The following is a 25,651-nucleotide window of genomic DNA, read 5'->3' as shown; positions in this document are numbered from 1 at the left end:
ACACAAATACGATCATGTCAACCCTCTGCTGAAAATCCTTTCACAGGTTCCCAGCACCCACTAATAAAGTCCAAACTCAGAGCCCTTCACTTCCTGGTCCCACCCAACACTCCATCCCTTTCCTTCTCTCCAGAACCAGCACTCTGGGGGTGATATCCAATCTGCCACTCCCTCAAAAGACCTCTCACTATGCAGGATCCTCTACCTGAAACGCCCTCCACACCCTCTTCCCTTGGTGAAACTCTACTCAGGCTTCAAGGCCTAATTTTAATGCCACTTCCTGTCTGAAGCCTTCCCCAACCTTGGTTACACATAATGGCTCCCTTCTCTGGGCTTCCACCATCGCAATGGCTGACAATACTTGAGTGCTCACTAGGAGCCAGGCAAGGTGCCTAGGGCTTTATGAACATCATCGGTTTTAATCCCCTCAGCTACCTGGTGAGATATTGCTAGCCTTACTTTATGGAAGAGAGGTGGCCCAGAGAAGATAAGTAACCTGCAGGTTACAAAGAAGCCATGACTCAATCCCAAGCAGGCTGACTCCAGGACATGCACTCTTGCCCCTCTGCTGCCAGAGTGGAGGTCACCCCCTGCATCCTGAACAGACTCCCCCTCCTACGTTCCTGTTCAGTAAGGACACCCATGTCCATCTGGCCACCCAAGCCAGATGCCCGTACTCCTTCCCCTATCATCTCAACACCAAGGTTGCTCGCCTCACTGCACCTTCTGAGACTCAACTCTGACATCTCTCTAAAGTCCTTGCCCCTCTGACCAAGTGCCCATGCTTTGGGCTCTAATCTAGTGCCTGGTCCAATCCATGGGACACAGTAAGAATCCATTGTGTGTCTAGGTATCACTTCCTTATTGTCTTTATAAGAACTTAGATTGAGGGAGAAAAAGTACATCTTCCAGAAAAACAGTGGCCACCTTGATTTTTGATTTTTCATTTTACAGCCCTATTTCGAGTGTGTCAAACTCAAGGGGAATCTAATTAATCAAGAAGTCCCGTCAATTCTATCTTCCAAATAGCTCTAGAGTCCAGCCACTTCTTTCCATTGCTACTATCATTTCTCCAATGAACCCCGGTCTCCTGCTGGTTTACAAGCATCTTCTAAGTGATCAGCCAGTGTGCAGCAGGTCACCTCCAGGCTATCTTGCACTACGACGCTTATTCTAAAACACACAGCTGATCTGGTCACTCTTCTAATTCAAGCTCTGCAATAGCTCCCAAAAGTCCTTCCAAGAAAATCCAAATTCTTTAACATGGCTTATAAGGCCAGCCCTCCACCACTCTTGCCTACCAAGCCACTTTCTCAACAACCCCCCACCAGGCTGTGTTCTCCAACTGTACTGAGCCTAGTGGGTGCTCTTACAGCTCTTGACCTTGGCACCTTGTTCCCACAGCCAGTCACCTGCGTCTGCTTTACCTGGCTGATATGTGCCCACACCTCAGCTTCGACTTAGATAGTCCTTCCTCCAACAAACCTTCCCTTTTTTTTTTGTTTTTTGTTTTTTGAGAGAGAGAGAGTATGAGCAGGGGAAAGGCACAGAAGGAGGTAATCTCAAGCAGGCTCCATACTCAGCACGGAGCCCAACCCAGGGCTTGATTCCATGACCTGGGATCATGACCTGAGCCGAAATCAAGAGTTCGATGCTCAGCCGACTAAGCCACCCAGGCACCTCAACCTTCCCTTACTTTTAAGTTTGAGTTAGATGTTCATGTGCCCCCATGGAACCCTCCACTGCCTCTGTGCTAACCTTTATGATTCTCTATTTACTTAGTGGTAAATTGGTAACTCTTTTACTTGTTAAGCCCGACCAGATTATTTTGCTCAATTCTTCCCTATCTCCTGCACTGGAAGGACACATCCATACCCTTTGCCCCCTTTGCACTGTCTCCCACGAGAGTAGGTGGATAGATTTCCTTACACATTGATGTTGGACTTGGCTATGTGGTGTGCTTGTCAGTGGCGGATCAGCAAACGTTGCAGGCCCAAGGCTTTAAATGTTCTGCATCGCTTAGCATGGCTCTTGTACTTCTGCTGTCTACCTTGGGAACAGTGTACACTGGATGAGAGATGTGTGAAGAAGACCTGAATCAATCCTCTCAACCTGCAGCTTGAGGCAGACGGCATCCCGACCCCACCCCCAGCTCCCACTGGGGCTGACACATGAGCAAGAAAAACAAATGCTTTTTTCCTTTAAGCCACTAAGAATTTGTCAATGCAGCATCACTGAGGCAGAAACCTGACCTATCTGCTTGCCTACATCCCTCATTAGACTGCAGGCTCTATGTAGGCGAGGAAAAGCACCTAGCATAGGCCTTATCACATCAAAGGTGCTCAATAAATATTTGTCAACTGGACATATGACTGAATCAATGTTGGCTATTGACATGTCTATCTCCCTAGCTAGCCTGTGAATTCCTGAAGGCTAAGAATGGCAGCCGATTTCTCTCCACAGCATCTAGCTAGCCCACTTACCACACTGGGTTCTTGGTAGGTATTCAATAAATATTTGTTGAAATTAAATAAATTGAATTTTTTGGGCTGGCTTGGGACTAAGTCTTTAATTTATGACATTGTTTCCATTGGAAAATTCATTCTGAGTGCCAAACAAACTTGCAAATGAACTTTTGGAACCTCACTCGTTCATTGGTTCAGGATTGCCAGTTTTGTGGAAATCCGTAACTGAACACATGTGCTATGCTTTGCAATATGGGAGAAACTGAGAAACTGCTTCCAAACCCCAGATACTCAGCCTGCAAAAATTCACTTTCCACCCACACACACAAATTCAGCGCAGGTTGGATTTGAGGTTCCAACAATAAAATACTAGACTTTTTAGAGCTCATTGTTTATCTAATTGCTTTTTATCTGCTTATACTGGATGCCTATTCTTAACACCCGATCAAAAGGAAGTTAAGACAGTTTCCTTGCCCACCCCCCGCTCTCAACAAATCCATTTTCTAGACACATATGCAAGAAAGCTCAACCTTCTCAAAAGAGAAAATAAATTATTTTTCTAAATAAATCTGTGACATTTAAAATAAACACAGTGGGATGCTCTACAGTTATAAGAAAACATTCCCCTTTAGAATTCCTAATTTTGAATGGTACTGGGAACTCAATATGAGTCACAGATCTGAGGCTTAGTTTTATTTTGTCTTAGGCCAGAATGAAGCCAGTCTGAAACTAAGTGATCTGATGTGGCTGGGAAGGACTATCAGTCTAGAATGTTCTAGATTACTTAACTGCATAAGTATCAACCCACCACGGGTAGAGCTTCTCAATCACTCAATCTACTTCATTCACGGGGCACCTGGGTGGCTCAGTTGGTTAAGTGTCCAACTTCAGCTCAGGTCATGATCTCACAGTGTGTGAGTTCAAGCCCCGCATCAGGCTCTGTGCTGACAGCTCAGAGCCTAGATGGAGGCTGCTTTGGATTCTACGTTTCCCCCTCTTTGCCCCTCCCTTGTTCATGTTCTGTCTCTCTCTCCCTCTCTCTCAAAAATAAATAAACATTAACAATTTTTTTTAAATCTACTTCATTCACTTAACATATTTTTTGAGGACCTACTATATGTCAGGCACTGTTCTAGACTCTGGGGATATAGTCGTGAACAAGACAGACAAGGTGCCTATGCTCATGGAACCCACATTTTAAAGAGAAAGGTAGAGAAATAAGATCATTTCAGACACTGATGGGGCCACGATGAAAATAAAACAGTGAGTTGATTATGAGTGAGGTGAGGCCACTTCAGACTGGATGATCAGGAAAGAGCCAGCCATGGAAGGATCTGGGGAAGAATATTCTAGCCTGAGGAAACAACAAGTGCCCTACATACTCCTAGGTCAAAGAAAGCCAGTGTGATGGGGTAGCGTGAACCGAGGAGAGAGAGGCATGAGAACCAGGGAAGTGTCAGATGATGTACGCATGATGCATGCAGGTCCTGGCAGTAAGATGGTCAGACTGGATTCTAAGAGAGAAAGCCTGTGCAGGTTTTAACCTGGGGAATGACATGACCTGGTTTAGACTGTACAAGCATCATTCCTCTAGGGGGTTATTAGAACAGGGGTGAGGGAGAAAGAGAAGAACCAGGGATAGAAGTTAGTAGTAGTTTTATAGAAGGCTAGCACTCTTAGCCCATCATCAACACATGCCCCAGTATCTTCAACCTCTTCTCTGATCATTGTGCTCACTGAAACCGCCTCACCTCTGGGGACATAGCTTCCTCGAAGCCAGCTCAGGGGCCGGCTGCTTCCTCTCACTCATCCCAAGTGTCCTGCTTGTGTCTCACTACCTTTTCAGGATGCCTCTTCTTTCCTCTTCCTTTCTAAGCATGCCCCCTCCCCGTGGGCCCCACCATTCCAAAGCCCTCCCTATTGCAACCATCTATAGACCACCCCCATCTCTACCAATTCTTCCTCTTCTGGACTATTTTGCTTCTCACTCTTTCCAACACTGTTTCCACAGTCGGTCTTGGTGACGGCAATATCCACACAGATGACTGATCCATTCTGCTGCCTCAGTTCCTTGACCTCCCTCTGCCAACAGTCATGTTTCCCATCCTACTTCAGGTCCATAATCACACCCTCGACCCTGTCATTATCAATAGCGCCACCTCCTCCATGACCTTCCCACAGTCCAACTACTATCCCTTTCTAATTCCCCAGCGCCAATGAGTCTTAAATCCAATCACAAGCTCCCATGCACAGATCCTACCACTTTTCCCATCCCTCACTCCCCTCCTAGGCGTGCGCTTCTAGCTGAGAGCCCAGGGTCCACTCCGTTAAGTACCAATATCCGTGTCAATACCATCATCCATCCCTCGGATACACCCTCAGTTCCCACGTGCCTCTCTCCCCTCTTGATGTATTTCCTGCAAAGCCCTACTATGCTAAATCCAGCTCTCCCCGACTCTGTGACCACACCAGTAGGGCCGAGCACGGCCTTGGAAAGCAAAACCACGCTGACTGCTCTCGCTTCAAAAGCGTGACCACCGGCTTCAACTGGGCCCTCCTGCTGCCCAGCGATCATTCTGTATTTCCCATGTCTGTTCTCTATCTCCTACCTTCCCTCTTCTCCCTTCAAATCTCCGGCACTTCCTCCCCAGCCTCACTCTCTCGGGCTTGAAGCCCCTGAAAATGATGTAAGCAATACACACTGACGCTGCACACACTTCCACCACCTACCTGCCCCTCGGCCTATGTTCTTCACCTTCCCTTCCATTCCATGACCAAGGATGAGCCATCTACCTCCTGTCCAAGCTTGCCTCCCCACCAGCACGCTACGTCTTCCTTTCTCTCATCTGCCAAGAAACAACACTATGCAACCTCCTCTTCTTTCTCTCTTTCTCTCTATTTTTTTTTTTTTTACTAGAACTTCCCCAACAACCCCAAAGCTCAGGGGTATTTCATGCATCAAAACCAACCAAACTCTCTGGACTTGACTTTCTCCTCCAGCGTCTGCTCCCTTTTTCTGCTGTTTTTCTCAGTAAAACTCCTCTAGAGACTGGTCTTTGCTCTGCTCCCTCATTATTTTCTCCTGCAGCTTTACCATGATTTGCCACAACTGCTCTTGTCACGGTCACTGGTTGTCGCACGCTGAGTCCCGTGGGTCAGCGCTCTTCTCTTGCCCAACCTCTCCACGCCGTCTGGCTCAGCGGACTGCTCCCCCCTTTCTTCCCTTGGCATCCAGGTGACCGACCACCTTCTCAGTCTTTCCTCTTCCCTTTCCACTGTTCCCTCCCTGTTTTTGTTTCCTCTTTGCCTCCCTGACCCTTCAACCCGGCACCCTCTCAGCGCTCAGTCCCCCAACGACTTCTCCCCTCAATCCACACGGCCTCCCTTGTCTGGTCTTGTAAGCTCCCTCCAAACATGTCTAACCCCCAAATTCATCGCACCAGCCTGGACACATCGCCCGTGAACTCCAGATCTGTGTTTGCCATATAGCAGCCGTGAGCTCCTCGCGGCTATTTCACCACCGCCGCTAAATTACCTCCTGCATGGAGCCCGACAAATATAGATGGGGATCGTGCTTAGATGGAACGGGCCGGAAAGAGTACGGGAGAACTGCTTAGTGGGTGTGTGACAACGAAATGCTGTTGATGATCAGTTAATTTCTTAAAGTCTAGACTTGGGCTGGCGACAAGAAGAAAACGTTCCTACCCAATTACGATTATTCATGAGAATTTTCCTGGCCCCGCTTCCTTTGTCTGCCAGCGATTCTGACAGAAACAGCCCCGTAAGGAAACGCAGCAAAAGGCCCGGGCAATTATGCGTCTTGCTGTATCTCAGCTTTCGACTTCCTCCATGAACTCTTAATTAATTCCATCCCCACATTTTTTTAGTTTGTTTCCTGAACCTCTCGCTTATATCGCACTCTCGCCCTCTCCCTTCATTGCCCTGGGCTTCCTTCCCCAGAGACTCCCCAATTCTCTTCCCCGACCTCTCGGCTTTCCCCAAACTGCCCCCTGTTCAGCCTTCAGCTTCTCTGCCCCTGTCCCGCTCCTCCTTATCCCCTTTCACCCTTAAAAACAGAAAGCACCAAACTGACAGACACCGTTATGCTATGGTTTTTTTCCCCCTGCCTGAGCTACAGCTCGGCCGCTCTCCTCCTCGCTTCTGTAGCGGGAGCGAGCGCTGGGTTGCCATGGCAACAGCAAATCCAACCAGGCCGGTCCCAGCGACGCTGGGAGCTGCCATGGCGAGGGAGCCGCTACAAGGCGCCCCAGAGCCTGGATGGGTCGTGAACACCATAATTCAAGACCAGGCTGGGCACATTCTGCCTGGAGACTGCGACTGTACATCAGGCCCACAGCCCTGCTGTGCATTAGGAGACGACATCGTCAATACCAAGGCTTCCGCCGAGCCAACCGCATACGTGACATTATGAGGATTCGGTTGAAAATTTCCAAACGTCCCTATTCTTTTATCTCCTCTGGGGGGAAGCCCTCTGCCTCTCTCTCTCCAGTCTTGGAGAACTCCGTAGAAAGTACAAGCAGAAGTGACAGCTCCAGCCTATCCTTGCTGGGGTCCTGTTCCCACCCGCGCCCACGCCCCAGGTCGGGTGACCCCGAGTGGTCCCGGTCTAATGATCCCGCACCACTGGCACATCTGGGAACATCTCTGAGAATTAATTAGGATCACACACTGATATTTCAGGCGGCCAAGAGCTCAGCTCCCCCAGGTCATTGGAACGGATCGTCAAAGTAGGGCAACAAGTGTTCTGCTGCATGACACTTTTTTTTTTTTTCTCGAAAATGTGAGTTGGTGAGAAAGAATTCAGGAAATACCTTTGTAGAGAATGGCACCAACCGCAGTGAGGGTCTGTTGCTGTTAAACACTCCATACAGGATTTATGTTTACTGCAATTTGCAACACGAATTCTCCTCACCTAGAAATACAGATGACAGTGGCTCAGAAGGAATTATAAGCAACACCACAAAAACGACAACGCCTTATCTGATAACAGGCCACAGAGAGCACGTGTGTCAACTTGAACTCAGAATGTCTCTGTAAGGACACTGGGCAGCGGTTCTCAAGTTCCGGGGTACAAAACCCGCTTCTCGGAATCCCCTGGGGAGCTTTGGAAAGTGCAGATCCCCAGACACCCTGCCCCTCCCTCCTGTGGAGGTCAGGGACCAGGCCTAGAAATCTGTATTTTTAAGTACTCTCTCAGGTGAGTCTGATCCAGTAATAATGATTTCCAAAGGGGTCACAGAATCAGGTCACCTGGCCTTCATACAAAGACCGTCAACGTGTGGTCAGTGGCACTCTGGAAATGAGCATCTGGGGATGGTAAAGACTCACACTGACGCAGGAGTGTCAGCAGTAGGCTGCTGCTGGGCACGGAAATGAGGAGAACCCCACACCCCCATCAGGGTAACTGCATTGCTTCATCTCCTGGCTCGTTTGCTCACATGCCCAGAGTAAAAGAAATGGGGGGGGGGGGAGTATTCAAATCATTGCCTGCTCCTCAAGCTGCCTCTTCTAGTTGTCGGGAAACAGCAACCTGCAGAGCAGGCGCCCATGCTGGGCAGACCCAGGCATCTGAGACAGTCAGAGCCTGGAAGCAGGGTGGCAGGAGAGAGGGAAGACCTCAGTGCCACATGGCGCATCTTCTGCGGGCAAAATCCCACAGCAGGTAGTAAGGCAACTTGTGGAACTCATTAAGCCAGGAAGTGGTACATGCTAGAAGGTATAAGTAACTTCTTATAAAGGTGAGTAACACAGAGAGTTCTAGAAGCAGTTGGTGAGGAAAATAGGCCATCCTGGGGAGTCATCTTCAGTTCTAAGTTGACCACATGGAGGAAAAACTCGTCCGTTTCTCAGTCCTCAATGTTGCTGAAAGATGTGGGGGCAGACCCCCAGCCTGAGCCAGAATTAACTGGAATGTGGAGATTTCCCTAGAGCTCACAAAACATCTTTTTAATTCTGGGATTTTCATAAATATCATGGAATCCCTCTAACCTTGTTTTCTTGTCTCCAAAATGGTGACCATGCTGCTGACTCCACAGGGTTATTACACTGTCTGGCACAAACTAAGCATTCAATAAATGTTGGCTATCGCTGTTGTGTGAGGAAAAGGTTCCCCAGTCCTACAAACATGTGAAACCTCACACTTAAAAGGCAAATAGATTTCCTTATTACAAGGCTTCTGAGAGCCTTTGCATATCCTGAGCATGGTGATAGTCCAGGAGGGGCAGACTAAATAACATCTCCTCCTAGGGCCACTCTGACTCAGAACACTTAGTGGAGTCTCTAGAACGTTCTATGAGAACCATTACACACTGTCCTTAAACACACAAACAACATCTCTCTCTGTAAAGCGAGAACACAATTAGTACTACACTGCACCTGCTTCTCTAACTTAGTGACACATGATAGTGACTATTCCACAGCAATGCGTAAACCTTCATACAGTTATTTTCAATGGCCACGTATTCCGTGGACGTACCAGGGCATATTCGTTTGGCTGGTACTATCCACCCCAAGAGTTTCGGAAAGGATCCTCCTCAGGTTTTTGCCTCTCTAGGGGTTATGCTGGCACAACAAGAATCTTAACTAACAAGACCACCAGCAGGAAATCTAAGTGAAGAATATAAGAATAACCAGCTTTGATGCCCACTCACAAACCCTCCGTAGGACTTCAGGCTTTGAATGACCAGAGGCTAGAACTCTTTATCTTCCAGAAAGTGAGGGCCTGTCAGCGATCTGTGGCTCTCCCCGTGGTTCCCAGCTTACAGTCTTGAGTTTGGAGGAAAGTGGTGATGAGAATTTACGAGCTGTTCTGCAGTGTTTCAAAAAGCTGAATGGAGAGACATGCCCAGATTAAGCAAGGCTTCAAGTGTCTTTGCTTTGGGCTGGAATTTTATCAGCTCTGCATGGAAGCACGGGACATTCCCTGGCAGGCAGTTTTCAGATGCCCTTGATAAATAAAGCCTGGGAATGGGAATAGTTACTTAACATATGCAGTCTGTTGGGTAGACAAAAATCTCACAAGTGATTCGGGAAGCCCAGGGAAGAAATGGGATAAAAAGTGTTTGAATGGTGAAACAAGCGGCTCAAGAAGATTCTACATGGTGAGCAACTGGCTTACCAACGTCAGTCAGGTCCACTGTCCATCTCAATGTGGTCATTTTGACATAATGGACTTTTCCATGTGCAAAGGGCAACTTGGGCAGTTGTGGAAAGGACAATGTGCTCGTATACCCACTGTGTGACTGCAACAGCACGTGTGGCTGGCTGTCATGGCTATTCCCCTTAGAATGAGAGACAAAAAAAATGGAAACTGGGGTGCACTGAAGGCATCTGTTATTCCATTGTATGATTCTGTAAGACTGAATTCTCTTCCTTACACTTTGTTTGTCCTAATGGCCTTGAGTCCAAGTTACTGTGCCAGAATGGGCTGCTTAGTTTTCCCAAGTTTGGGATTTGATCTCATTTATCATGGGCTTTAACGTCAGGACAGAATTTATGTCCCAGCCTGGACAAGGCTGAACCTACATGTGTATAATAGAATGAGCCTATGATATCAAGGACATGTATCTTCTTGACTGAATTATCTAACCTCTCCAAGTCTTAGGCTCTTTATGCACAAAATAAGGGTAAATTTATCTCATTAAATTAGTAACATATTTCATCAACGTTGTTTTTATAGCTGTGTTACAGACACAACTCTACATCTAAGAGAGAAATAACGAGTATGTGGTCAGGAGGGACTCAGTGAAACTTAGTTTTCTTTCCTTTGTGGAAGTACTTTATAAAAAATGTAAAAAGATATTATTTTTACTTGAGTAAGCAGAAGCAAGAAGAAAAACTAAAACAGCCAGATAAATTAAGAGAGGGAGGGCAAGGACCATATATTTCCTGCTTCATGAATGTGCATGAGACTATGGCCTGGTATTAACCCCAAACTCCAAAGCCAGTCCCATTGGGTATATTCATAAATGCATCTAACCGTTCAGTGCCCACACAATAAATGTGCAAATTCAGTTACCTTGCTGATTATGCACCCATTTGCAAGCACACCCTCCTCTGAAAGGCCTGGCATTGGAAATATAGCCAATAATAAAATTGTCTAAATAGGTAATATTTCTTGCTTACTTACTGACAGTAAGGTTTTTAATTCCATGTCTCTGAACCACCGCGGGTCTTCTCGAAGCCTGCAGCGGTGTTTAAACTTGATAGTTCAAAGTAAAAGCTTCGCTACTAGATAATGACATTAATTAAACGATTTTTTATTCGTAAGTCAGAAGCTATAACCAGTATTTTTACCTACCTCTTTCCCAGCTGTTAGGTAGATGTAGATATTCTCCTTAGGATGAGGAACCAGTTTGTAGAAAACAGGTGTTTCTTCTTTAATTTCATAGATAACCTCCGGACAATTTGAAGTCAAATTCTCACCAAGAATAACCTATTTTATTTTTCAAAAAAGAGAAATACGATTTCTATTAAATACTTTGAACAGTGGGGTGGCAAGATTTGCAGCTTAATTCTAAGGCCACATGCTCTTTTGCTCACTACATATACTGGCTGAGGAACCATGCTCTTTATTCATCCTTTTATGTCTCAGTCTTCCACAAGGCTGGGAAGAACAAGCACAGTGATGCATATAAATGGGCGTGCACACACACACACACACACACACACACACACACACACAAGCCCCCCTTCAGTGCTAGGGCAGTATCTTTACATGTGGAAGCTCCAAGCCCACAAATCCCTACCATATCTGGCTCTCCAAGAAGCTACAAGTGACAGCTTCGTTAGTACTAAGCCAAGGGATCTTCACTACAGGAAGTCGGCTTGACATACATTTGCAGGGGTTACTCTGATTCTCCTATATGATTCTACACAGTCACACATTTTGAAGTAACCAGGACAACTTAACAGGCCCAAATGGGAGGTTTGTGTTTACATATAAAACGTAATTGTGACTTTGAAATTGTATACACCTGAGAGTTTCATGCACCTCAGTCAATAAATATCTGTATGTGGCATGTTCTAGGTGTTTGGAAAATGGCTGTGAACAAATGAGTGGGAGTGGAGGGAGGGAGAATTCCTACCCTCATATACTCTGTGTGTGTGTGTGTAGGGGAGTGGTGGCAGACAATTAATAATTAAATTATAAACCCTATTAGAAGGTGATGTAAGTCAAAATAAAGTGGGGTAAGGACATAAAGATACATGCTCAGGGGAAGTCTCATTGGGGGTTGGGATTTAGTTAGATACTTTCAGGAGATGATGGAGTGGGTCAGTTAGATGTCTGGGTGACACGTGCTCTTGGAAGAACCACCCACTGGTACCCACACCCTAAAATCTGAGGTGGCCAGTGCGGCTTGAACAGAAGCAGTGAGGCAGAGAGCAGTGAGGTAACAAGTGTATAACATAGGTGCTTGTAGTCCTGTATAGAGATCTTACTCTTCCTTCGGATGAAAGAGAGGGGGCCGCTGCAGGGTTTGGGCAGAGCGGTGACATGGTAGAGGACAGGCTGGAAGCATGGGCATGAAGATGTATCACTGGAGACCATTACCATAGCCCTGGAGAAACAGAATGGTCACTTGAGGTCAGGCGTGCATGCTGGCTCTACGCTTTGAGTCAGCTGTGCAAACTCTGAACTAGTAACTTACTTAACCTTACTCAGCTTCCTTATCTCTAAAATGGGGCTAATAATTTTCTTATATACTAACTGTTAAGGATCAAAGGAGAATTATAAAAGATGCTTAGCATATAATAATACACAACAGAGAATAATGTTGCTAGATTGTAAGCTCCTTTTGAGTAGAGACCGTATCTCAATCATCTTTATACCTAGCCCCTTGCCCAATACTTTTAAAATCGAAGGTGTTTGATATTTTGTCAGTTACAGTACATCCGTATATAAAATCTACATTTGTGTTTCTACTGCTGAGGACAGCAGTTACAATGGGCGCATGGTTTTAAAAGAAAAGTTGGCCCTTGAGATTCTTTTTAGACAAAGTCTACATTCAGGCACCTACTAAGCAATACCAAGCCTGTATCCTGATGGCAATTACATATTTGCAATTTTATCAAAGAGTCCTTATCATTTTGGTACATGCAGCATCTTCCTACATGAGTCCCAGCTCCCAGCCTGAGTCTGGCTTTGCCCTGCATCGGGGACTTCCTTCCATCATCTGCTCTGGGTTAAGTCTAGGTAGACTTGGTACAACTAGCCACTTACTAGGAGCCCATGAACCACCACTAACTTCAGGAGCATCTCTGTAAAAGTCCATCACTGTAACTAAAATATGTCTTTTAAAAAAGGAACCTTTGTAGGTCTCAACAGAGGTGGAAAAGTTCTGTGCCTCAAGGTGTTTAAAAGCAGCTATAGAGGCTCCTGGGTGGCTCAGTCGGTTGAGAGTCTGACTTCGGCTCAGGTCATGATCTCATGGTTCGTGAGTTTGAGCCCCATGTTGGGCTCTATGCTGACAGCTCAGAGCCTGGAACCTGCTTCGGATTCTGTGACTCCCTCTCTCTCTGCCCCTCCCACACTCACGCATGGGCGTGCTCTCTCTCTCTCTCAAAATAAACATATGTTAAAAAAAATTTTTTAATAAAAAAGTAAAAGCAACTATAGCTGCACCACCCAGTATGGTAGCTACCAGCCATACATGGCTATTTAAATTAAATTTAAATAATTTAAAAAAATTTTTTTTAACATTTATTTTTGAGAAAGAGTGTGCATGCCCACGTGCACATGAGCGGGGGAGAGGCAGAAAGAGAGGGAGACACAGAATCCAAAGCAGGCTCCAGGCTCTGAGCTGCCAGCACAGAGCCCGACTCAGGTTCTCAAACTCATCAACTGTGAGATCATTACCTGAGCTGAAGTTGGCCACTCAACTGACTGAGTCACCCAGGCACCCCTTAAATTAAATTTAAAATGTAGTACTTCCATTACACTAGTCACATTTCAAGTGCTCATTAGCCACATGTGGCTAGTGACTGCCATACTGAAAGTACAGATATAGAACATTTCCATCATCATGGAAAGTTCTACCGGACAACACTGGCCTACTGAAAACCATGAATGAAGAGAAACATCAGGCAGGCACCGCCCAAGTATGGACTTGCCAGGTTCTTGTCTTCCCAGCTCTAATTCACATTCCTTATTAATCAACTCAGAATCAAACAATTGATCTGGTTCTAGAAAAGTGGTCATAGAAAACAGAGGAAACAGGAAGCCAGTTAAAATTTTTTTGATAAAAATGCTCTCAAGTGATGCTCAAGAGAAGATAGGCTGCCGTCCAGGAGGAGTTCATCATGTGAAAGGCATCCTTGGGCAGAACCACCTATGAAGCATTCTCGACAATAAAACTGAGCCTGAACCTAATTGATCTTTTAGTGCGAACTTTCATTTAACATTGGGAAGCAGAAAGGGGACGAAGAAGCCAAATGACAGGACAAGAAAACAGCCCAAATCCACAATATGAGATACTTGACAACAGACTTCATTTCCTCAGTCAGTGGCAGTGAAGGGAGGTGGCTATGCCAGATTGAGACAGGACAACCACACCTGACTTGAGGACCTTGCTTAGACACCAACTTGAACAAAAGTCATTTTCAAAAGATATTCTTGAGCCACTTAGGAAGATTTCATTGTACAAGCTCATATTAGTTAGGTCTAAAGAACTACTGACAATTTTGCTGTGATAATAGCATTATGGGTATGATTATTTAAGAAAATGGCCATTGGGACATCTGCATGGCTCAGCTGATTGAGTGCCCGACTTTTGATTTTGGCTCAGGTCATGATCTCACAGTTGGTGAGATTGAGCTCCACAGCAGGCTCTGTGCTGACAGAGCAGAGCCCACTTCAGAGTCTCTCTCCCCGCGCTCTGCCACTTGCATGCGCTCTCTCTTTCAAAATAAACAATAAAAAAAAAAAAAGAAAGAAAATAACCATCATTTTTTAGAGATGTGTAATGAAACATGTAGCGGTTAAATGACAGCGTCTGGGATTTGCTTTAAAATAAAAACATAATTTATAAAACACCACCACTCCTGCATCTTAAGTGAGTTAAGAGCCACACGGAAGTTTTTATAGGGACTTATTTATTCTTGGAGCATGATTGACACAGATGGGTAAAGGCTATGAAGATCTAGTTTGGGGCAACTCTGATTCACCTGGCGACGAGGCACCAGTATTTTCTCTGGAACTCTGAATTATGGCAACAAAGCCTTTACTGCATTAAACAAAATTCTTAAGTGTACTATGTGCTGGGGTTTACCCACCAGTTTCCTAAACAAGCTACCTAGAGTGGCTTACACTGAAAACTTGTCCTGAAAAATATAGAGCTGGGTTTAAATTATGCTTCATTGATAGTGGGATGACACTTTTCTAGAAGGTAATTTGGCATTATCTATCAAAATTATAAAGCATACCCTTCAACCCCACAGCCCCTCAATATGTATGGTGAATGACATATGTACACAGATACTTATTTCATCATACGTTATAAGCAAAAGGTTGAAACAACCTAATCGGCCACCAAACAGTGAGTTGGTTAAGCTCAGTACAAGCAAATACAATACTATTTAGCTGTAAAAATAATTAGAAGGCTCTTTGTGTAGATGTTTAACACATTATATTATGTATATATGTATACATATAAATATATTTATATATTACATAAATGTGTTTCTATACTTACATAGCATGTTTAATATGCAGTGTGTTTGATAAAATGGGGGAAAGACCATCTTCTCCCTTTCACTTGCAAATATTTATAAACTACCTCTGGGAAGATACCCAAGAAAGCTGTATCACTGGCTGCCCCAGAGGTCAGGAACATGTGACTTTCTCTGTATATTCTTTTGGTTCTGTTGCATTTTGAACAATGTCAATGTACTATCTTAAAAAAAATAAATACATAAGATTTAAATTCTAAAAGTGAGTGTGAGTGGACCAAATTGTTTTTCTTTTTGCTAGATTATATGCAGAGAATGATCTCCATAACCCTGAGGACAGGACAAGAGGAAATTTTCATTTTCATCCACACGGGGCCCAGACATGCTACCTGGAGGGCTTGGGGTCTCTGTCACTGTGGTCTTCACCTCTCTCAAATGACTCCAGGACAGGAGACACAGGGCTTTCTTTCTTCTCTAGATTTCTACTAATGTCACCTCCTACCCCTCCAGTCGCCATCCCCACAGCTCAGCCCAGGGGCAGCAAAGCAAAACTTGAATCTTCTAACTGCAACATTCATGTCTACAACACAGAGAAGGAGGCCAGCAAGACCGGAGCTCGGGAAATGTTCCTTCCTCGGCTCAGTGTAGCCGGGCAGCCTTGGAAAAGAACACGATCTGTGAAGTGATGCAGGAAGTAACAATGAGTCACAGAAACCCAAAATGGGTTTTGTATAAAAGAACCTCATCCAATTCACACACACTCCTTAGGCATGATGTGGATTTTTTATCTCTTGCTTCCAGAATGCCCTTTTAATAAATATCTAAGCTGAAGTCACCCTGAGCCTCTGCCATTCATATTCTTATTTACCCCTTCATCCTTCGAGTCTCAAATGTCACCTCCTCTCAGAAGCTTTCCCTGGTTGCCTTTCTACCTCATTCTCTACCCATCAGTCGATTTCCTCCATAGCGCTTACCACTCACTGTCTGAAATGGCTTCATTGCTGATTAATTCAGTTACTTATTTTCTGTCCTTTCCCCCACCCATCGTGAGAGCAAGGGGGTTGCCTGTTTTATTCACTTTTGTATCCTCAGCACCCAGAATAGTGTCTGGCACATAAAAGGTGCCCAATAAATATTTATTAAGTGAAAAAAAATTCTATTAGCATTCAAGATTTTATAGGGCTCTTCAGATTTTTCCAGCTGAAGCCTGTGTAGAAAACAAATTTTCCCCGATGGAGAATTTCAGTTTGTGTCAACATATTGTTTCTGTTGACATCTTCCTGAAGCCTCATGGTAGGCTATTAACTAGCCTTGGGATTTTGTTGCATACAAAAAAAACCTCCCAACTTCAGTCCTGAAATGTGTGGCGTGTGAGACTTCCACACCAGACAGTTAGTTGTATTACAAGTTCACCACCACCCACAAGAAGAATAGCATGGTGAGGAAAATGCGGGGGGAGAAAAATTAAACAAAAGCTTCTTTCTTTCATTTATTATTACCATTACATGGAAAAGCCATGGGTATTCAAAAAGCTAAAACATATACTCCAAATTTCCTTCCTTAGGCCTCACTCTGTAGGGTTAACCAGTTAAAGGGCAACCAAGCCAATCTTCTTCTTCTTCTTCTTCTTTTTTTTTTTTTTTAAATAACAGTTTCTAAGAAATGCTGTGAAGGAGGCCTAAACCATACACACGCTCACACAAGAAAGCAAGGTAATTATCCACCGGTGTTTAATGTGCTTGAGTAGTTAGGAGTAACAAAGGTGAAATATAAAGATTAAGACAAATTCCTCTTTTATTTCTAAGCTTGAACCACAAGTTCTAGGTTTGTGTGGATTACCCAGCAGTAATAGCTCTAAAGTGGGGAGTCTCTGCAAACTCATGAACTGGAATGAATGAGGTGGAGGTGAACTTGAAAGAGCTTCATAGGACATTCTAAACAACCAATCATGGAGGCCATTTCCAAGGTTTGATACTTCCTACTGTTTTTTACTTTTTGGTCTATTATTTCAGCTCAGCCATCCTCACTCCCCTACCTCTGACCCCAGGTCCTGTCCGGGGATGGTCTCCTTTTCCTTATTTGAACATTCCATGGGAATATAAATAGAGCTTGTCCTTATAAAATATTTTACTATTTTTGTTATCTCTTACTTTCATTTGAAAACTTTAAAACCAGAATCAAGGCAGACTGGGATGCCTGGGTGGCTCAGTCGGTTAAGCGTTCAACTTCAGCTCAGGTCATGATCTCACGGTTCGTGGGTTCGAGCCCCATGTCGGACTCTGAGCTGACAGTGAGCTCAGAGCCTGGAGCCTGCTTCAGATTCTGTGTCTCTCTCTCTGACCCTCCCCTGCTCATGCTGCCTCTCTCTCTCAGAAATAAATAAAAACATTAAAAAAAGTTAAAAAAAAAAAAAAAGGCAGACTTAAAGGCAGAAGAACTTTCTAGAACGGGTCTGAATTTTGCTCCATGGTTTGGATAAATGAAAGTCACAAGTGGGAATAAAGTTTTTGAGGGCCTCATAGATGGCCAGTCCCAACTCAAAGCAGGTGAGTGGGGCTTCTCTGATGATATGTGGAAGGGATACATGTGAGAGAACCTGTACCCTGAAACCCACTTCCGTCCTAGTGATGTTGGAGAAACCCAACACTGGCCTGCTACCATGAGAGCCATTCCAAAAATCATCTTGAACCCAGATTTCTGACATTTATTCCCAAAGAACCCATGGGGGAAAAGCTGGGGCCCCACAGGGGGTTCAGAGGCCCCCATGACCTACTTACAGCCCTGAGTGGGGGAGGCTCTGTCTTCTTCTAATACAGAAGTGTGCACTCTGTTTGGCTGTCAGAAGGCTGTCCCCAGATAAGAACAAACTAAAACCACAGAAGCCAGGTCCCCTTCTCAAGAAACCTCAAATACTTATATCTTGGTATTTAACCCCGATACTCCAATATTTGAAAGAAAATTTAAAAAAACAAAACAAAAACAGTTCCACAAATTCTACCAAGCCCTACACGGTGCATTTGAATTATCAGTGCAGTTTGGCTGGGGGACAGGTTGCTTCAGTCCACATCACCTCGAGCAAGTTCCCTAACCTATCTGAGCCTCACATTTTTTTTCATTTATAAAGTAGGTTTGGTAACACTATGGACTCAGAAGGATTAGACAAGTTAACCCGTGCAGACACTGGTTCCAATGCCCGGCACACAGTAAGAGCTCAGAAATGTCGCTGTTATAATTCCTTGCCTGCTGCCTTATCTTTTATGCTTACAAGAAAGGTTAATGGGCATGCATAAAGTTACAAATTTCGAATTTCATGCATATTCCATTATTACTTATTTTACCACCTGGAAAAGCTCGAAATATTCAATTGTGCCCTTGAAATAAGGACAATTTTTCTATAAGCGACACAGTCAGCTCAAAGGAATCCAAACCACACGAGAGGCAGTACCACAATCTGGACAAAGATTCGGCGTGTGTTTATAAAGACGTGTGTGCACCTTGCAGCGAGCCGGCCTGCAGCACGCGAGATGTGAATTCTTGCAGGCTGAGTTCGGCGTGACCACACTCTCTCAGCTGATCTCCACGGACACGCTGACCACTGAGAAAGTACAGCATGCAATCGTGTTCAGAAAGGAAGTAAAATGAGGAAATAGCCAGGGAGGAAAAAGTGACGACACAACCCATCTTACAACCATTAGGGTCACTTGCCGATAAAATAAGGGGACAGATTAGATACTGTTAAAAGGACGCTTTCAAGTTCTAAATTTCCCCCATCTTTCAAAAATCTTACAAAGGGAGCTAGGCATAAAGGCAAGAGGAAGAGGGCAGGGAGGGTATTGGTATATTGTAAAGTCTTTAGTTTTTAGTTTTTCCACTTTTCCTCAAGAAAATCTTACCTTTGGAGGTGGAAGGCAGGTCTTTAAAGACACGTGCAAAGCGATTCAATCTCTCGGCCTAAGCGCAACATGATGTTTCCACATAAGAGAATAGGATACGGCTACTTAAAAATACCATTTAACAAAGGGTTTGCCATAACATTTTAATACAGGCATTTTTTCCTCATTAACTGAAGGAAAAAAAAAAGGATGCAAAATTGGATACAGTCTGACCTCAACTATGCAAAAAAAAGAAAAAAAAAGAAAACGCTGACAGCAGTGCCTCTAGGTAACAGAGCTAGTGGTATTTTTTTTTTTTCTGTTTTTCTCTCATCCTCTGCTACTTTGCAACTTTCTCTACGAACATATATTACTTTTGTAATAAGAAAAAATTATTTAAATAACCTGATGTTTAATATTGCACCAAAGAGGGGTGCCTGAGTGGCTGGGTCAGTTGAGCGTCCGACTTGAGCTCAGGTCACGCTCTCACAGTTTGGGGATCCGAGCACCATATTGATCTCATTGCTATCAGTGCAGAACCCATTTTGGATCCTCTGTCCCCCTCTCTCTGCCCCTGCCCCACATGTGCTCTTTCTCTCAAAAGATAAATATTAAAAAACATTTTTTAAGAATACTAAAATTGCACCAAACTACGTTAAAATTCTGTGAGGTTGTCAGAGACTTAAGTTAGAGAGAGAGAGAGAGAGAGAGAGAGAGAGAGAGAGAGAGAGTGTGTGTGTGTGTGTGTGTGTGTGTGTGTGTGTGTGTGTTGGGGAAAAAAACCAGCAATTGGCCCCCAACTGCTATTTCCTACCCCTCATCCAACCAGTCATATACTACAGTGCCTGGTGTCTGTCAACATGCTGCCAACTCTTGATCACTGGGAAACTGATGAGTCAGGCTGTGTGTGATCCAAGCCCTCTTTCTTCTCCTCCTCCCATCGGCTGCCTCGGGTTGGGTTTTGTTTTGCGTGGCTCATTAGTACCTCCACTCCGTGGCTTAAGAAGCCAAGCTTGTGTCTATCAATGTTCGTCTTTTCTAACAGTTCGGGTGACAAGTCTGGCAAGGGAGAAGACTGAAGTTTTTGAATACAGGGATCTGGGGATTATCTGTGCCTTCCCAGTCATCGACTCGGTCCTGGGTCTCGGGATTCTGGGTAATTTCAGGGGCAACATCCAAGAATCTGCACACCAGATAAATGAGGGAGTCTTGGGAATTACTGGGCTGTCCTAGGCAGCCTTGCAGGGCCAAGTCAGTTCACAGTCGTCCCTCAAAACTTCCTCCTGAGGGAAGGGACCTTCCTGAGTGAAGGTGGGGGAGGGTTTGACTCCCAAGCAGTTATCATGCCATTGAGGTATTCTCTCCAGTCAGATGGTCTGCCTCCTTCTAGAGCTGGGATTCTTCCCAGAGCTGCTTTTATTTTTTTTTCACGTTTATTCATTTTTGAAAGACAGAGAGAGACAGAGCATGAGTGGGGGAGGGGCAGAGAAAGAGGGAGACAGAATGTGAAACAGGCTCCAGGCTCTGAGCTGTCAGCAAAGAGCCCGATGCAGGGCTCGAACTCACGGACCATGAGATCATGACCTGCGGTGAAGACTGACACTTAAATGACTGAGTCACCCAGGTGCCCCTTCCCAGAGCTTCTAAAAACCATGGCCCAGGAGTATTGGTTCCACTGTCACCTCCCCTCAATGGATCCCTATCAACATGCTTCCTTTCACACACACATACACACACACACACACCTGCCCCAAGAACCCTCAGGAAGTGGTTGTATATATCTGGGGCAGAGATCACAAAACTCAAAACTCAGTGTAGCACAAGGGACATCATTGCAGTCTCCAAAGTCACTCCGGGTTCAAATCTCTGCACTACCATGTGTACTCAGGGCAAATCATCCACTTTCTCTGGGCCTCACTTCCCTTATCGCTAAAGTGGGATATATAGTAGAAGCACCTCCCTGAGTTGCAGAGAGGACTAAAGGAGTTAGAACACGTGGTGTGACCGGCACAAGGGAAACACTGTACAAATGTCAGTCATCCCCAAACAAACAGACCAACCTGCCCTTTTTATTTGAATCCAAGACACAAACAAGCGAACACACAGACAGACACCAAGGCCCCAGACATGGCTTTCGAAGGTGTACCCCATACAGATAGATGCAGAGGAAAGCCTGACTTTGGTCAGCCACCTCTTTCTCAGTGGCTTAAAGCTGCAGCCTGGCCCCAGCCTTCTGGTGCCACAGCATCACTAGAAACTGGCCAGTTGTGCACAAACTGCTGGGGAGAGCAAACAGGACAGGCAAAACCAGCCTGTCCCGTGGGGAACTATTTATAGCCAAGTGTTCCTTCACCTCCAATTTACCACGTAACAGTTTGGTTGGCTCAGCTTTGGGGAAAGAGTGTTCTTGTCAAAACAGTCGTCAAAAACATCCCAAATCTGAAGAGATAATTGGTGAGGAGGCCCCATGAAGACTGACGGCAAATTCCCCCGCCAGGTTAATGGGTCCAATCTGCCTGACCAGGTTGGCGTGGCTTCAGATATCACCACACGGCACCGAGCCACTTGTGCCGAGTGACTGATGCGTGTTTACCTTTCCCCAGGAAATAAAGCTAACACAACAGGAAAGATGATCAATGTATATTTTAAAAGAATGTGTATACAAACAAACTCCCTCCCATATGTTCCTGGGTTTCCTCCAAAGAAAACAGATTAAATCAAATGCCTACCAGGCACTCAGCACTGTATTAGGCTGTGGGAATTCAGGACCCCCTTCTCGAGAAGCTTGAAATCAAGTTGGGAAGGCAAGACAAATACAAGCGAAAAGGTTGGGCGTTAAAACAAGATGTCTGTAATGAGCCTGCAGGATGGTACAGACAAGGAGTATTTCAGGAGATGAGGGGAAAACGTGAGCACTCTGGGCTTTGGAGCCCTCCAAGAAGAGGTGGAGTTTGAGCCGAGCCAAAACACAGATACACAGGATTCAGTAAAACGGTGGGGGAGAAAGGGCAGGGGGAGGGGAGGCAAGCAATCCCAGAAGGAGGCACAGTGTGAAGAAAGGTGGGGAAACCAGACGACATAACGCACATCGGGACGATGAGAAAATAGGTTGGGCTCGAGTGGGGGATAAGTGCACAGAAGACAGAGGCAGAGCCCATACGGGAAAGAAAGGGGTTTTCTGGGTTGTCTAGCACCATCTCATTGTACAGATGAGGAAAGGGAAACTCAGAGAAGTTAGGCAATTCGCCTACAGGCACACAGCTCGTCAATGGGCGATCGGAGGAGAAATCAAATCTATCTGTACTCAAGTTTATGAGTACGGTAAATGGACAGTAAATCAACCGGCGACCGGGGGGCAAAGGAATGTCAGCCTAGGGTGACAAAAGAGTGCAGTTCCCAGCCACAAATGTCGGTGGAGGCCCCTGGAGCTGTTCAATAAATGCCTGATGAAATTGACAAGATAACCGCCATATCACTCCAGACAAGTCACTGGGCGTCTCTAATTTTATTTTCTCCTCCTCTCATTGCCTCTCTGTCCCTGCCCAGGGAATAAAAATCCCAACTTGACCAGCGGTATACCCATTCTACAGTGGGGGGAAAAATACTCATCTGAGGTACAGGTCGGGGGGCGTCTCCAAGGACCTCAGGTCTCTAAACTCTTCATGGTGTGAGTGGGTACAAAGGCAGAAAATAAAACCCATCTGTGGGTGTTGAATAGGCTGGAGGGAAGGAACGTGTGTTCATTCTACTTTTTAATCCTTATAATCCCTCATCTGTTGGAGGTTGGGAAAAATCAGGTGCTTTGTACATTTCCATGATAAAGGAGATATGAACTAAAAGGTAAATCACTTAGGAAAGTGATCCAGGGTAGGGTGAGGGCTAGACCCCTATTTGCCTCACTTAGGCAGCTTATGAGTAAGGAAGGGTGAGAATAGCTGGGCAGGCTCCTGGGAAGCAATGCGGCCAGGGCTTTGTGACACGGCTAGGGAGACTATCACATACGGGTTTCTAGAAATCTCTTCCTGGTGATTTCTGAGGATCTCTGAACAGTTCACGAAGCAGTTGGTATGATCTTGTGTAGAACCCAGAAGCACTAATAAATTAAATAAATAATAAAACGAAAATAAATTAAAAAGCACAAAACGGGTCACTATTAAAATCGACATTGAAGAAGGCACAGAAAACCAACCTTAAGTAACTGGCCATCTCCAGTCCCCAAGAACAGAACAGTCCTGTTCATTACCACGGTGCCATAAACGGATGTCAGGTCGGAATGGATCAAGGTAGATGACGCGATTGGTTGGACTCTTTCGGGTTGCTCCCCTTCTTTCTGAACATGCACACAAACGCACAAATGGAAAAAAAAGATCATTTTTAACAGTGATAATTACTCATGCCCCCCGGGAAGGATCCTACTCGAGCCCCATATACATTTATTTTCTTAGACAAGATCCCCAGGAGCAACCTTTTATCCCCTTCACGTGCGGGATCACCGTGCTTGCCCACCCCACGGAAAGCCGTTGGCTTCCTATGGATTAGCAGGTACTGATTGCCAGCACTGAGCCGGCCATCCATTTAGCACTCCCCTAGCTGATATATGAAACTGAGTTCCACTTTATTGCCAAGAAAGAGCCCACTGCTGAATTGGGAGAGAGACAGTCTTATGCTTGGCTGTTTGCATGATCCTGCTACAAATTATTTTAGTTAGGGATTGGCTTCTGTGAGGCTAAACAAGCCACTTCCCAAAATGTGAGGGAGACAGTCCCATTGGGTGTGACGGCAGAGAGGAGGGACTCTGGAATTACCAGAAGGATACAATACAAAGCCCAAAGATAGGATAATTAATTCAGAGGGTAAAAAGGGAAAGACAGAGTCATAGCTGGTGGGTAGGACGGAACCACAAAGCTAAAGAGGAACCGAGCCAAAGGACAGGACCTGGTGCTGATGCTCTTGAAGAGGAAACAAAAAGCTGAACTCCAACCTGAAGGCATTTAAATGGTCTGGAGCACTGAGCATGTATAATCACATGCTCGTTCCTGATCATTAAATAAAGCCCCTCTTGAAACCCAGGGCAAAGAGAGTGTCGACCAAAATGCCTTTTTCTTTCTTGGTTAAAGGCATAAAGCGTTTCACGCTGCTTCCTGCCTTCAACGGCAGGAAACTGAGTTTGTTACACAAATCTCTGGAAGATACGGAGCTAGAGCGAGTCGTTACTGTCTGTAGCTACTGAACACAGTGTGATAGCATACTTTATCTGCCAGAGCTCAGTTCCCAATTGTACTAAGGTTTCCAAACCCACATTTCAGTTTTAGCCAATAGGAGAGCTGGCCAACTCCAGTAAGCCTCACCGTTAACTCCTCAGATCAATCGCCCTGTTTGGGGAGAGGGGAGGTGAGCAGGGGGAGGCGAAGACTTATTAACTTCATTATATTATTGCTGACAGTGTTTATGTCTTTCAATTTATGTCTTATTAAACATTCATTATTTTTAAACCCACCAAGTTTCATTAACATCTAAAGTAAATGGATTCATGGACTAAATTGATTTCTGAAGCCTTTAAAGTGCCGTCTATATTTCTTTGTTGAAGTTACGCTGGGGAGAAAAGATAAGCTAGTGAGGATTTCTCCAATGCCGTGATCACTTTTCAAGGGAAAGATGTCATAGCCTAAGAGAAAGTGACTTATTTGCATAAAATATTCCATGGTGAACTCAGTTTAAGAAGATTTTTGGAAAGCCCATTAGAGATTTTTTTTTTCCTGTTAGAAGATACTTTTCATGTAGTCGGGGAAAATGAGGAACTGTCCTGTTAAAATTGAAGTTAAGAAAAAAAATTCTCTGTGGGTCTGAGAATCAGAACAATAGATCACTGTTTAGATAAGGGGCCCTCATGACTATGAGTAGAAAAAGAAAAATCGGGTGACCTTTAGATTGAAAAAATACCAAAACCACATCACACATCTTGCTTTAAAATAAAACTAGAATTGTTCAAACTTAGGATCAGTTGACCATGTCTATCACTCTTATTAAATATTTGAGCACTGCAGAGAGGCTCACTCAGAATTGGGTGTCATCTATCTGAGCATCTGGAATGTTCTAACACCACTATCTTTGGCTAAAGGATGCCATTCTCCCTCATGGCACAGAAAATCTTATGGCTACAGACTGATTATCCATTCACAAGGACCAAATGGGAGAGTGTACACCTACATCTGGCATACAGTAGGTACTTAATAACTGTAGCCGTTCTGATTAGCCAAGGACCATATCGTGATGGGTAGCCTTTGCTGAGGTTGGATGAGATATTCTGCTTGTGACAGACTGGCTCCAAGAAAACAGAAGTGGCTCAAAAGCTATAAGGGCACAAAGAAAAAAAGCTGCTTCCAAATTACCACCGCATCTTTTCTAGCGTCCTTCCCTGACTTCTGACCATTCCTTAATAACTGTAGTTTTCCAAATGAAGTCCTGGATCAGTAGCGCAGGTAAGTAGAGCCATGAAATCAATGTTCCTGAACTTGGAGCTAGTGGCATAAACAAACTGCCTGGGACTAGGGAGATAGGTTAGGTCTGTGTTCAAGCTCAGTTCTCACCCACTGGGTGACCCCTGTTGGGGGCTGGCTTTCTCAT

The 25,651-nt window shown here is 44.9% G+C and overlaps 1 protein-coding gene across 1 annotated transcript in view; it reads right to left on the bottom strand.

The window, feature by feature from the left end:
* PLXNC1 (plexin C1) overlaps positions 1-25,651 on the bottom strand; it is a 145,086-nt gene that overhangs the window by 99,828 nt on the left and 19,607 nt on the right. The window contains exons 2-4 of the mRNA XM_039236627.1: positions 23,217-23,357; positions 10,786-10,920; positions 7,298-7,398 (exon numbers count right to left, since the gene is read on the bottom strand). Of these exons, the coding sequence (XP_039092558.1) occupies positions 7,298-7,398; positions 10,786-10,920; positions 23,217-23,357 (377 nt within the window). The remainder of the gene's footprint in view (positions 1-7,297; positions 7,399-10,785; positions 10,921-23,216; positions 23,358-25,651) is intronic.

Source organism: Hyaena hyaena, unplaced genomic scaffold, assembly GCF_003009895.1.
Source record: "Hyaena hyaena isolate Hyena2069 unplaced genomic scaffold, ASM300989v1 scaffold_113, whole genome shotgun sequence".
Lineage (NCBI taxonomy): Eukaryota > Metazoa > Chordata > Mammalia > Carnivora > Hyaenidae > Hyaena > Hyaena hyaena.
Note: the sequence above shows the minus strand (reverse complement) of the source record. Positions and strands in the feature narration are given on the sequence as shown.